The sequence below is a fragment of the Lycorma delicatula genome, chromosome 4 (genome assembly GCF_047948215.1).
Source record: "Lycorma delicatula isolate Av1 chromosome 4, ASM4794821v1, whole genome shotgun sequence".
NCBI classification, from domain to species: Eukaryota; Metazoa; Arthropoda; class Insecta; order Hemiptera; family Fulgoridae; genus Lycorma; species Lycorma delicatula.
The window spans coordinates 143170883-143184804 of NC_134458.1; the positions used below are offsets into that span (position 1 = coordinate 143170883).

Consider the following 13922-nt stretch of genomic DNA (forward strand, 5'->3'; position numbering starts at 1 on the left):
TCTACTCATGACGACAAAGTTTTAGCTAAAAAAAATAAGTTGCTGAAGATGGAATTCGTTTACAAAAGCGCTAGGATGCATTAAAAGATTGTTGGTAAGTGGGATTTATATTCTAATTATTCACTCTATATACGATATATGTATTTCTAATAATAACAATATGATATTTTCAATAGGTACTTACCTGACAGAAATCCTTGAAGACCAAATACTGAAATACATGGATTTTTCGTGTTTTGTATGGAATTCAAAATGACAATAATTAAAACTGAAGTTTTTAAAATAATCAAGTAATTATTTATTAAAATTTATTTTATTTAGTGAAATTAATTAACATAAACTATTCTCTAATAATGGTGTTAATTTGTATAAGTTATTAAATAATTTAATAGTAAATATTATGAATACTTGAAACTAAGTAATTTACTTAACTTAAACTGATAACGTTCTAAGTTTCTATTATTCTTACAAAAATTATATTTTACAGAACTATGCGATAAATATACAAATAAATAATTATTATAAACTGCAATATATTACATCAAACATTCTTATTATTTATAGAATATATTAATTAATTAATTTAAAGTAAAACAAAAGCATAATTTACTGTATTTACAATTAGATTTTAAACTTAATATTTATTAAAAAAAAATAATAATTATAATTTTACAGAAACTTTACCATTTAAGTGTAATTTTTTCTTACTAAATTAAAACATTTTATTTTTAAAGTTCATATCGTTCTTTTAGTGGGACTAATTCTATTCCATTTCCAGTTAATCTTGAATTAACACATATACCATCATTAGACCAATTAGCAGCGTCATTCACCTGTAAAAACACAACATATCTATATTTTATTACCTTAAAAAAATAATCTTTTAAAATTAACTTATAAAACAGCTGCTTCTAATAGTGAGAGTTGAAATTATGTTTTACTCTTAATTTTTTTTTTTTTAATATTTAAATATTATATTGAGAATGTGGATTTTTACGTGACTATTCAGAAGGGTTTTTGTATTACAAAAATGCTTTTCATATATTTTACTCTCTATTTTTACCAGAATTAATTATATTTTCGGGTATCCTATAACCTGTATTGGAGATGTTAATTATGGATCAGTTATCAGCCGTAACAAATATTGAGAACGAAAGAAATGGCTCTTGTTTGCTGTCTTCCAGAAAACTTCTCGGTGCCGTCGAACCTAGCTGACTTTACGTGATTTGAGTTTGAACTGCATCAACCGAGTGTTACCCATCAATTCATTATTTCAATTCGTTCAATTTTATTTTATATTCTTTAGTTATAAATTTTAGTTTGAATTTAATTTTTTCTGTTTGTTTTCATCGTTTCTTTTGTTATTAATCCATATGATTGTTTTTGTTTTGTGTTGAACTACCACTGGCACTGTTTTCTGATTTAACTTTATATATGTACTTACATTAAATGTTCTGTATAGAGATATTAGTATGTAATCTTTGAGGAGCTTCGACGGAAGCCTCTCTCTACATGATTGTATGTGATCGTGTTTACTTGTTTTCCCTAATATTGCAACTGATTGTAAATTTTATTTTGAGACAAAAAACCAGTTTACTTAAATACTTCCAAGCCGACTACATAAATTTAGTGTCACGTACATAAATTTACACTCGCATACTCGATATAGATTTAATCAAATTAAAATCAGATTCTTTTTTTTTGTTCACTATTTAGTTATATTTTAAGTTGTGTTTCTCGGACAGGAGGGATATATTGCCTTTCCCAGGGCACAAACAATTTTCAGTTACTAGAACAAATTTAATAAAACTTTTTAAGTTTAATACACAGCTCACACATCTTTTTCAAAAAGTTATTAAAATAAAAAAAAATTGTTTGGTATCACCATTTACTCTTTGCGTTCTTATGATTTTTTCTATTAGTAGTGTTAATTTAATGGAAATTACAAATAGTATAAATATTATAAAAATGCGCGACGTAATCTATTTATTCTTTACTAAAACTCAAAACATTTTTTAAGCAAATTAAAATTATATTTTATATAATTCTGGACTTTTAGACTTGGTTTAACTTTTCCCAAACAAAACACAGAGATAGGGAAAGAGTTTTATACGTAATTATTCTTTCAAAGCAAGGGTTGTAGTATTTTTTTAAAAGTATATGTGTGTTAAAGTTAATTGCCTTGTTAAACCAAAAAATGTATTTGTAAAATTTAATTTAAATTACTTCAGAGTTTCATTGGCATTATTCTCAGTTAACCGCAATGGCCAGCAAATCTGATTCAAAAATTGAAATTTTGTTTTCCCGTAATCTAAAAATTGGTGAGATTAATATTTTTATTTATTAAAAATAAAAGATCTTTAATCTGATACGAATGGTTATTACTATTACCATTTTATTTTTACTACTATTTTCTTTTTTTTATTACTTCAAATCTTCATTGCAAACAGCTTAACGCTCAGTTTGTTATTCATCGTTGTTACACTTCATTTATTTTCTTACTTTTATTAAGATACAATTTTCGAAGATAATTTTTTCGTTTAAATACATATTAAATTTAAAAAGTTTATGAAATCGAACATCAAAAACGCCACTCAAAAATGAAAAAAAAAAAATGAAACAAATAATTTATGTCTTATTTAAATTATGCCAAATTACATTTTAGTAATTAGAGAGAGACTAATTTATTATTTATTTTTATTTGTGCCAAGTTTAAAAGATTATAATTTGAAGAAGTATTATTATTTTTTAATATTAAGTGTGATATTGTTTCAAACTCGGTTTTGTGTTTAATTAAATAATTTTGTTTAAATCTACTTTTGCGTTTGGCATTTAATAAAAACTCGAGAAACAGGACTCAGCCTTAGATAAACTGAAGAGAAAAATTAAGTGGAACATTAAATTATGTAAAAACCCAAGTAAAGAATTATATAAAAACGAATTCTACTAAATTTTTTACAATTTTGATTTACGAGGCCCATGGTATCTCTCTACTTCCTTGATCAATTGTAACTAAAATTAAATCACATCCATAAATCATCAAATAAAATTTTATGAAAATTAGTAAATCCAGTGTGAAAATTGATACCTTAACCGGCTTTATTACAGCCGATAAAACGGTAACTGATGAAAAAAATTAGGCTCATTACCCCTACCGAAACTTCCTTGAATTTACTTTCCCAAATATAATAATAAAGTTACATGTTGATGAAGATGGATTCAACTAATTAGAACTAGAATCTGATTTTGAGTGTAGAAACGAAAGAGAAATTTTATCACCCCTCCTTTATAGTCTTTAATGAGAACAAACATCATCAGAAATAACCTTAGCTATCTTAGGGAAATTAAATATGTAAAAGGTTTAATTAACCTTTAAAAGTAAAATTTTAAGATATGAGAGCCATAAGGTCCGTATCTCCCTGCCATCTTGACTGGTTAAAATTAAACGACAATATTTTCCAAAAATAACGAAAAAAGTGTGCTCGTTATGCCAAATTTCATCCAAATCACCGTATTCAGTCAGAAGATATCAAGCAAAATTCGGGCTAACATATATACATTCATCGTATGTACTGGGGATAGTTTTCTTTTTCTGTTTGGCCTTCGGAGCCACCAAAATGTAATACTTTAGAGGATGAATGAGGATCTGTAAAAAAGTAACAACCTTTAATGGAATTGAACCTTAGAACTCTCGACCCCCCAAATCAGCTGATTTGCGAAGGCGAGTTTACACTATACCAACCCGGTGTTTTGATTGAACATCTAGATATATTTTTCTGAAATTTTCTAAATTTTTTTTTGTTAAATTGATTCATGAAACACGAAGACCTGTGAAATTTGACCCAACTAGCATAATTTCCCTTATATAGTGCACCTTATATTTTATAATGCAGTACGTATATCTATTTATTCAGGAAAGTAAAAAATTGATTAATTTTTTAAAACTAATTTTATTCAAATTTAATTGAAATTGAAATTGTTTAGATTAATTTAATTTTGTTTTTGTTTTGTAGAGTAACTAGTGACCATTTCTCCTTTAAATATATTTATTTATAAAAAATAGAAAAAAATCTGGCAATGTATTGCTGACTTTGTGTACTATTAAAAATAAAAATTAAAAGAGTTAGAGCCAAAAATGAAATAAACACAATATATATTTTGTAGAGTTGGAGAATAAATTGTAGGATAAGTTTTTTTTAATAATCACTTATAGGTTAAGCATATCAAATAAAGGCTATAATAAGAAAAATAAAACTTACAAAAAACGTTTCTGCATTTTAAGTCTATAATTTAAAAAAAAAATTGTTGGTATTTCTTGATAACTCTAGATATGAAGTATAAACCTTCAAAAAAAATTTTCAAACTATTTAAACCGAAGGAACATAGAGCAAAAGAACAAAAATCATTTATTTCAATTATATTGGTAGGGTAAATTTTTTGAGACGTTTTTCGTATTATTTATTTATTCATAGCAGGAAATAAATTTGCTTTAATAAAATTTTCTCTAAAATGCCTCTAAATAAACTCGAAATTGGTTTGTTAACGATATCCTCCATACCCTTCATGAATTTAAAAAAATGAATATGATCAACGTCCCATGTGTAGAAATATTTGAGGCAAATTTGAAGAAAATCGGTTAGGTCAATCCTGAAATATAAGGCCAAAAACAGTACTACATAAGTACGCACATACATATATAAATATGTTTATATGAACATATTTTGGTCTAGATGAACTCGTTGCCCCTAAAACGTAAAAATGTCCAAAAAAAGCCTATACCCCATTTTGAGATGATCACCATATTTTCTCCTTTAATGTTGATATTTTCAAATTTAAAAAATTTAGTTTGTGAATTACTGGTATTACAAATAGGAAGGTTTTTATTATTTTGAGGCTATTTAACTTTGTAGACGAAAACCGATATACGGATTGTTAAATTATTTCAAAGACAAAGTAATCTACTCGTTTTCTAGCATAAGGTTAGTACCTGATGTTTCATAAAATTACGATCATTGTTACACGAATAACGGTAACATATAGCCTTACAAAAGAGGTAGTTTGGAAAGGTAGAAAAGATTATAAAACCTTATATAATTTTATACTTTTCAAAGTCAACACACAAAGCTAATAAGGCTGATGAAACTGAACGGTATTTAACACTGAAAATGGTAGGACAGTTAAAAAGTGTGGATTGTCTAGTAGAAAAGACTAAAGCAAAAAATATTTTATCATTAATTCACTCTGTATTTTAATTTACATATATTAAAAAAAAATGCTCTTATTAGATGAGTACTTATATCTTTATTGTAATATAATTGCAGGCTTTTACCATTGGAAAAAATAACGTTAAAATAAAAGTTTTCAAAGCTTCTTCACTATGCAGAAACTAACTTTTTTTTTTGTTTGTAACACTTCTCTTTAAAACAAACACTTGATGTTTTTCTTTAATATATACAGTAAAATGAGTTTTGAAATTCACTTCTATAACCTCAATTTTTTTCTTTAAATAAATAAAAAATATTCTATTTCGTATATATATATATATATATAAAACTCGGTAAAAGATATGAAAAGGACTTCATATTTTATAACTGAGGTATATTAAGAGGTAGAAAACAAGTGCAGATCTACATAGCTACAAAATTATTACTTCATAATGAATTTAAATTATTTTTCTGCCTTCCGCATCCTCCACATTTATTTAAAATAGAAGGTGAATATGTGATACTGGATTTTAATGTAATATTTTACGAAAAAATGATGGCGAAAGCAATTTTTAGATAAATGGTTTCGTTCTTGAGTTGTAAGCAATCAAATTTACGATAAACGAAAAATCGCTAGTAAAAAAACGAGGTAAATCAGCCGCTAGTAACTTATTTATTTTGCATTAATTTCACAATTAAATTCAATGAGAAACTATTAGTTATTATCGAAATTAATGGTCAAACACTAATAACAGCAGCCTTCACGATAATAATAATAATAATATTACACAGTAATTAATAATTTATAATACTACTACAAATTAAATAGCTAGATGAACTGATATTGATTACTTTATCATAATATTTAATTTAAAAATTTAGTTACATGTTTTCGTTCCGGAATTATTTAATTCAATAAATTTTGAAAGTATACTATTCAGCAGAATATGTTTAAAATTCTTTCCCTCTACAGATACTGTACATTTACATCTTCTGCATGATTATTTTCTTCGAGGATTTTATATATATATATATATATGTGTGTGTGAGAATAGTTTTCTATATTCAAAGAAAAACATTGAAGGTAGAGAAATGAGTTTTCAAAATTATTTATACTGTATACATTGAACACAAATATGAAGAGTTTATTTTAGAAATAAGAACTATAAACAAAAAGAATAAGTTGTGTCTGCAAAATTGAGATGCTTTTAAAACTGTTATTTTATCATTTGCATATCTTAACTATATATAAAGAGAAGAGGGTGTTTTTTATCGGAATAAACAAAAAAACTCCTCGATCTATTGCTACTAAATTTTTACCCATGTTTCTTGGCATAACTGTGAAGGTTTTTTGATACATTTCATCTCGAAAAATAAAATTTAATGAATTGCGAACTGTAAGTGTCTGTCACTGTGTGGGCTGGGTTTGAACTGATTGATTATGAACACCTAAAAACCAATTTCTAGATTTTTTGAGTTTCATTCCGAGTTTCAAGGGTTAAAATTGATTTTTTGAATTTTTTTAAACCCCGTTATTTATTTTTATTTCTCTGTAACAAATGAAGAAATCAACCGGATTTTTGGTGAGTGTAATCTTCACGTCAATAAACTAATTTCTAAATTTTTGAAATTCGACCAATAAATTTTCCCAATAACGACTATAGTAAACAAGATATTCACTAGATTTGGGCTTGCAAATTCTCTTCAGATAAATATTTAAAAGCCGTTGTCATTTATTTTTAATTCCGATTTTTTTAAGGGGATGGGATTGTACCACTTAATAAGGGGTACCTTATTTATAAGCGCCGAAGATACGGTGCTGTGGCCCGTCCACACAGCTACTGCCACCGTTATTATACGTGACACTAGTTGCACCTGCCTTGACTAAAAAACATAAAATAAAAGATTGATCGCTACGGGAAACGCAAGTAACCATATAGCGCGGCGAAGCTGCGACGAGGAGCTAGTATGTATGTATATAAAGCGACTATTCCAGGATGCCTTAATATGTGTCCTATAAGTCTGTCTCTTCTTTTAACTATATTTTTTCAAATGCTATATATTTTCAAATTTATCCACCCGTCTGATTTTTAGCATTCTTTTATAGCACTACATTTCAAAAGCTTCTAATCTTTTCTTCTCAGGTACTCCAATCGACCAAGTTCCACTTGCATATAAAGCTACATTCCAAACATATACTTTCATAAATGTTTTCATGACGATTAAGTTAATTTTTGGTGTAAGCAAATTATATTCCTGTCGTTTCGCTTGTGCTATTCGGCATTTTATATCGCTCCTGCTTCGTCCATCTTTAGTAATTCTACTTCCCAAATAACAAAATTCTTCTACCTCCGTAATCTTTTCTCTTACTATTCTTATACTCAGTGATCCATTTCATTATTTTCGTTTTATTCTTCTTTATTTTCATGCGGTAGTTCATGCGTAGGACTTCATTCATGCCATTCACTGTTTCTTCTAAATATCTTTTATTCCCAGCAAGAATTACTATATCATCGGCAAATCGACACAGCTTAATCTTTTCACCTTGCACTGTTACTCCGGATCTAAATTGTTCATTACTATTCCTCTTATGCTCTTCAATTATTACTGTTGCAGTTTGGTTCCTGTAAATGTTAGCATTTGTTCTTTTATCTCTATACTTGAATCCAACATTTTTTTAAATGTTGAACAGTTTATTCCAGTCTACGTTATCAAATGCCTTTTCTAAGACTATAAATGCTAAGTTTGTTGGTTTGGTTTTCTTTAATCTTTCTTTTACTATTAATCTGAGTGCTAAAATTGCTTCCCTTGTCCCTAAACGTTTCTGAAACCAAATTAGTCTTCTCCTAACACTTCTTCCACTCCCCTTTTAATTTTTCTGTACAGAATTCTAGTTAAATTTTTGATGCATGAGTAGTTATTCTAATTGTTCTGTATTCTTCACATTTATCTGTTCCTGCTTTCTGTAGTATCATGACAATAACACTTTTTGATGTCTAATGGAACTTCCTTATTTCCGTAAATATTACACACCAGTTTGTATAATCTATCTATCACTTCCTCACCATCACTGCGCAGTAATTCTGCAGGTATCCTGTCTTTCCCAGGATCCTTTCTGTCACTCAAATCTTTTAATGGTCTCTTAAATTCACATCTCAGTATTGTATCTACCTTTTGATCCTATTCGACCTCCTCTTCTCTATAACACCAGTTCCTAATTCATTTCCTCCGTGTAACTCTTCAACATATTCCACCCTCCTACCGACCTTTTCTTTCGTATTATTAATCGGTGTACCACCTTTGTTTAACACATTATTGGATTTTAACTCATGTACACAAGATTTTCTTCATGTTTTTAAACTCCAATCTACATTTCATTATCACCAAAGTATGGTCACTATCAATGTCTGCTTCAGGATAATCTTTTCAGTCAATGAGTTCATATCTATATCTTTGTTCAACCATGGTATAATTTACCTATTACCTTGCGCTATTGCCCGGATTTTTTCATGTCTTTTCTATTATTATTTATAAAATTGGTGTTGGCAATTACATTATACTTCGTGCAGTATACTTCGAGAGGAATGAAAGAGGGGATCGACTCACTTCGTGAGTCGATCCCCTCTTTCATTCCTTTTGCCCAGCTCGTATTCACCCACAATATTTCATTTCTTGTCTTTTCCGATGCTTGCATTCCAATCTCCAACAATTAAATTTTCATCACCTTTTATGTGTTTAATTGCTTCGTCAATTTCTTCGTATGCACACTCTACTTCAACATCATCATGGGTACTTGTAGGCGTATAGGCGTTAAAAATGGTTGTCAGCTTACGTTTTGATTTTATCCTTATTACAATAATTGTATCGCTATGCATTTCGAAATACTCTACTCTCTTCCCTATCTTCTTGTTCATTACAAAACCTACTCCTGCCTGCCCTTTATTTGAAGCTGAGTTAATTGTTTTAAATTTATCTGACCAAAAGTAGTTTTCCTCTTTCCACTGAACCTCGCTAATTCCTACTACATTTAACCTTTTTCATTTCCCTCTTTAAACTTTGTAACCTACCAACCTTTTTTAGTCTTCTAAAATTCCACGCTCCGACTATTAGAATGTTTTTTAATTTTCTGTTGACCCATTCCTTAGTCGTCCCCACCCGCAGATCCGAACGGGAGACCAGTTTACCTCCGGAATATTAGCAAGGAAGGCGCCTCCATCTTTGTTACATGAAAATGCAGAGAGCTACATTTTCTTGGAAAAAAAACAGCTGTAGATTTCCATTGCTTTCAGCTGCGCAGTACTCAGAAGACTAGTGATGTTGATATGTTCGTTTAAATCCTCCTGACCTACGTCCTTAACAACTACTGAAAGAGCTGCTGCCCTCTTTCAGGAATCATTCCTTTGTCTGGTTCTCAACAGTTACCTCTCCAATATGGTTGCACCTTCGGTCCAGCTAGTCTGTATCACTGGGCATACCATCGGCAAAGTCTCATGATTCATAAAGGGTTATATATCTATTTTTTCTATATTTATATATATATATATATATATATATATTATTAAATATTTTTTTGAAATGCAGTGGAATGATTTTCTTATTAAATCTATTTTGTAATTAATTATTAATTGAAATAGTCCAATAAAGGGTAATTTATATCTGGTAGATTTTAATTGTTGTCTGAGATATTAGATGTATTTCTAAAGAAAATAGAAGTAATTTAGAAATCGTAGAGTAATTTATTTTTGAAGCTCCTGCTTGTTAACGAACAATAAAAACAATTATAAAAATTCTATTTTCTTCTGTAGAAAATCAAGACAGATAAAATAATTAAAATGAGTGTACAAACAAATAAATAATTATATTTTTCGTATTTCCAGCTATAAAAGAATGATAAATAGATAAACAAAGAATAATATAAATTTTTGGATAACATTTTTTATTTATTTATTACCTTTTAAAAAGGTATTTTACAAAAGATTTTATTTACCTTTTACAAAAGGTATTTTAAGACAAATATAAAATGGTGTATTTTTCGATCTTAATCTTTTATCTTCTGTCAAAATTTCACAAAAACTATTAAAAATGCAGTTTTGGGACTTTTTTCAGTTTTTCATGTCAGATTTCAAATAAAACCACTAAATTTATCCTTTAATTGTGTCAAGAATTACGTTTTGGCTTAGTTTTACCGAAGACTAAGAAATTAGGGTAAAATATTTCGCCAGCTGACACTCCCTAACGTAGCATTTCGGAACCTATATTTGTATGAATTTTTTTTCTTTATTTTCACCAGTAGCATGTCCTGAAATTTTGTTACATTAGTCGTGAATCACTGTATATATTTTTTCAGCCTGAAAATTGTGAATAATAGTGTACTGTGTTCAATGCTACCGAGAGATTTATGACAATTACAAATTGGTATACTCTTAAACTAAAATTTAAAAGTGAAATTTTTTAACTACATTTATTTCTATTGAACAGAGAGACAAAAATACCGATCAGTATTCGTATTTTAACAAAGTTAAAACTATAAATACTGTTTCAAAATGATTCAGACATCATTAGATTAAATTAGACATTTACTCTGTGTTTTCTATGCTTTTATAGATAATCGGAAAAATTAATAGTGGGCTTATGAGTGATTCCTAATTTACCATTATCGACTTCTTTCAAATACGTTTTTGTATGAACCCCTTATATTTACAGCACTGTACCAGATTATTTAGATTAATAATCTCTATTTTATAAAATATTTGTATAATATTTATTTATTAATAATATTTCTTTATTTACTAAAAAATTGTTCGGTATGCTGGTTTTCTGCCTTACTTTACGTGAAGTTGAATCTTATATAAACAGCATGGAGCTCTTCATGCAGGAATAACCTTTGAAAGGATTAATTGCTGTTTGTGAATAGGGCAAACTAAACTTACTCATGGCCACCTAATGCGTCATATCGATGCACCTGTTTTTGTTCGCTGCAACTGCCAATAACGATATATTACATCCTTGTGGATTGTGTTTGTTACGTGGTATTGTGTCGGAAATTTAAATTAGGAGCTGATATTGGAGATATTCTAGGAAACAATATGAAACAATATAGAATTGTTTCTTAAGGCCGTGCATCTGTATTCCAATATTTAATAATTACTATAGTATGTTTTTTAGTGGTTCATATTGTGTTTATTTTCCCCCATTTTTTCTGTGTTATTGCGCGTTTTGCGTGTTAATTTTATTTTTTATATTATTGTTATTTTGTTTTCATATCCACTATATTTAGAATTTGATGGTATAGAATTTGTTTGTTTATGCATTGCTTCCGGGTACTAATGACGAACCTTTGTTGTGCGCCCCATAAAGAAAAAAGAAAATAAATAAAAATAGATAAAAAACTAGTTCAGTTAATTTCTGCATCACATTTACGGTCTACCATGCAAATTATCAATGAATTGGTAAAATATATTTTTTCTAGAACATTATTCATATTATTTGAGCCCAAACTTTTTTTATATAATTTTCCATTTTGTAATTTTCTTATTTTTGGAAAAAAGTCTCTTAAAACACTCCTATTTTTGGAGCTAAATCTTTCTCCAGTTAAGCTCAGAAAAATGGACAATATAAACTATCAATATCCTATACATCTAAGTGTTATTTAATCATGAATGACCATCTGTTGAGGTAATATCCTACATTTTTCAAAATATTAATTCCTCACCATAATTAATTCATCACTTTCTCACTGTCTTTATAATTTTTAGCTTTGTTATTTAAAAAATTTAAAGTTTTATTTGATCTTCAGTTTTAAGGTTGCTGGATTTTTTAATTTATTTATATATTTCTACATTTCAGAAATATTACGGTTTATTACTATCATTTTGGAATTCTGTTTATTAATTTTTTTTAATATTACTCTCTCACTCTCTATCTTTTACCTTCTCCCCCAAAATTTACGTAAGATTGGAAAGAATTCGACTGAGTTTTTAGGTTTAATAGTTTTCCTAATTTTAATTTAGTAGAGGAAGATTATGTAATAAATAAACTTTTTAAATGGTTTTTTTTATGTATAAAAAAATATCCGTCATATTTTATTATAATTATAAAAATAAATTCTTAATGTGGCTGTAAAACTTCAATTGGTTAATTTTAATTTAGAAATGTATTATCGATTAATAATTATTGTTAATAACATTTTAACCAAATTAGTTTAAATATTAATTATTACATAAAAGAATACAGCATTATGCAGAATAAAAATTCTAAGAATTACAGATTGTAACGGATGTAACAGAAGTGTTAATTCGAAATAAAGTTCATCAGATTTATTGGAAAAAAAAGTGAAAGCAGAAATAAAATCTGATGAAAACGAAGAATAAAAAGTTTTTTGAACATCCTTTCTGTTAAGACTGATAAACAGTATTAGACGGTAACTACTGAAAAAAATTCAAATTTACTATTAGGCTATTTTTCTTACATTATTGTGTAAACAATCAGTAGCAAGACTTTTTCTTGTTGTATCACCTAGTAAACTATATTATTAATTTTGAAGGTAATTACAGAAAATAAAGAAATTGTGATGAATAATTTCTCTAAAACCTTTGTTTAATTGAAAAAAAGGTTAGATCTTAATTTTAGTTTTTGATTGGAAAAAATTAACTAAAAACCAAGTCTTAATCAGAAAAGGGGATAAAAATAATGGAAAAATTTCGTAATTTTTTATCATATTCAGTAAAAAGAATATCCAAGTTTTAGGGAATTTTTTTAAGTTAAAAAATTAATATGACATTTGTTGCTGAAGTCAGTAGTTTTGAGATAATATTTTTACATTCTTTAATTTTTTTCACTGTCATGCTAATCATCTACTCCCCATGATTCTTCGGAAACTTAATGAGTGAGTATTATAAAAAATGACAAAGAAGTAAGTCAGCAACCTCTATTTATTTCTTTATTCAACGTGTATTTTTACTCTACCATTAAATTAAAAAAAATTTCAAATTTACTATTAGGCTATTTTTCTTACATTATTGTGTAAACAATTAGTTGGGAGACTTTTTCTTGCTGTATCACCTGGTAAACTGCTGCACGTTACACTGGTAACACTTGTCTCCAGCCTTCCCATACCTGTAAACATGATTAATTTTATTTTTTTAGTAATGCATAGTTCTTAAATTATTTTAACAATTATAAGTAAAGTAAAATAAGGAGTTTGATTTTTATATTTATAATTTTAGTAGTATATATTCCTTAAATGAATTCTCCGTATAACTTGTGATTTTGAAGTCGTCAATGAATTAAAAAGAACTAACTTCTCACTAACACTTAATTTAATATTGATTTCAGAACTTCAAATTTAAATAATTGAAATAAATTTATTTTTTTAACTTTTTAAAACAACTCTTTTTAAAAGATATATATTACAAATTTGTTTTATTTTTAATTAGAATACAAATAAATCTACAAATCACGCTGCTCATATGACAAAATGGGTTTGTAAGAAATACAAATGCCAGAAGTCAGTATCTTGATAAAACTAAACGTTTACAGAGAAACGACGTAAAAAAAACTATTTCCAATCTTAAGCCAAGGATTTACGAGATACGTACCATTTTTTTACTTAATAATTAACCCAATTTTCTTGAATTTAGTTTGGAAAATACTTTGAATATCACAATAATATTATGCTAGATATAATACTGTATTTGATTAATAATAGTATTATAAAAT

At 27.6% G+C, this 13922-nt stretch overlaps 1 protein-coding gene across 1 annotated transcript in view; it reads right to left on the reverse strand.

Annotated features, from left to right (window-relative positions):
* Nucleotides 1-397: 397 nt before the first annotated feature.
* Nucleotides 398-13922, reverse strand: part of LOC142322950 (parathyroid hormone/parathyroid hormone-related peptide receptor-like) — a 952038-nt gene continuing 938513 nt past the window's right edge. The window contains exons 13-14 of the mRNA XM_075362045.1: nucleotides 13219-13319; nucleotides 398-833 (exon numbers count right to left, since the gene is read on the reverse strand). Coding sequence (XP_075218160.1) covers nucleotides 729-833; nucleotides 13219-13319 — 206 coding nt within the window. The 3' untranslated portion in view covers nucleotides 398-728. The remainder of the gene's footprint in view (nucleotides 834-13218; nucleotides 13320-13922) is intronic.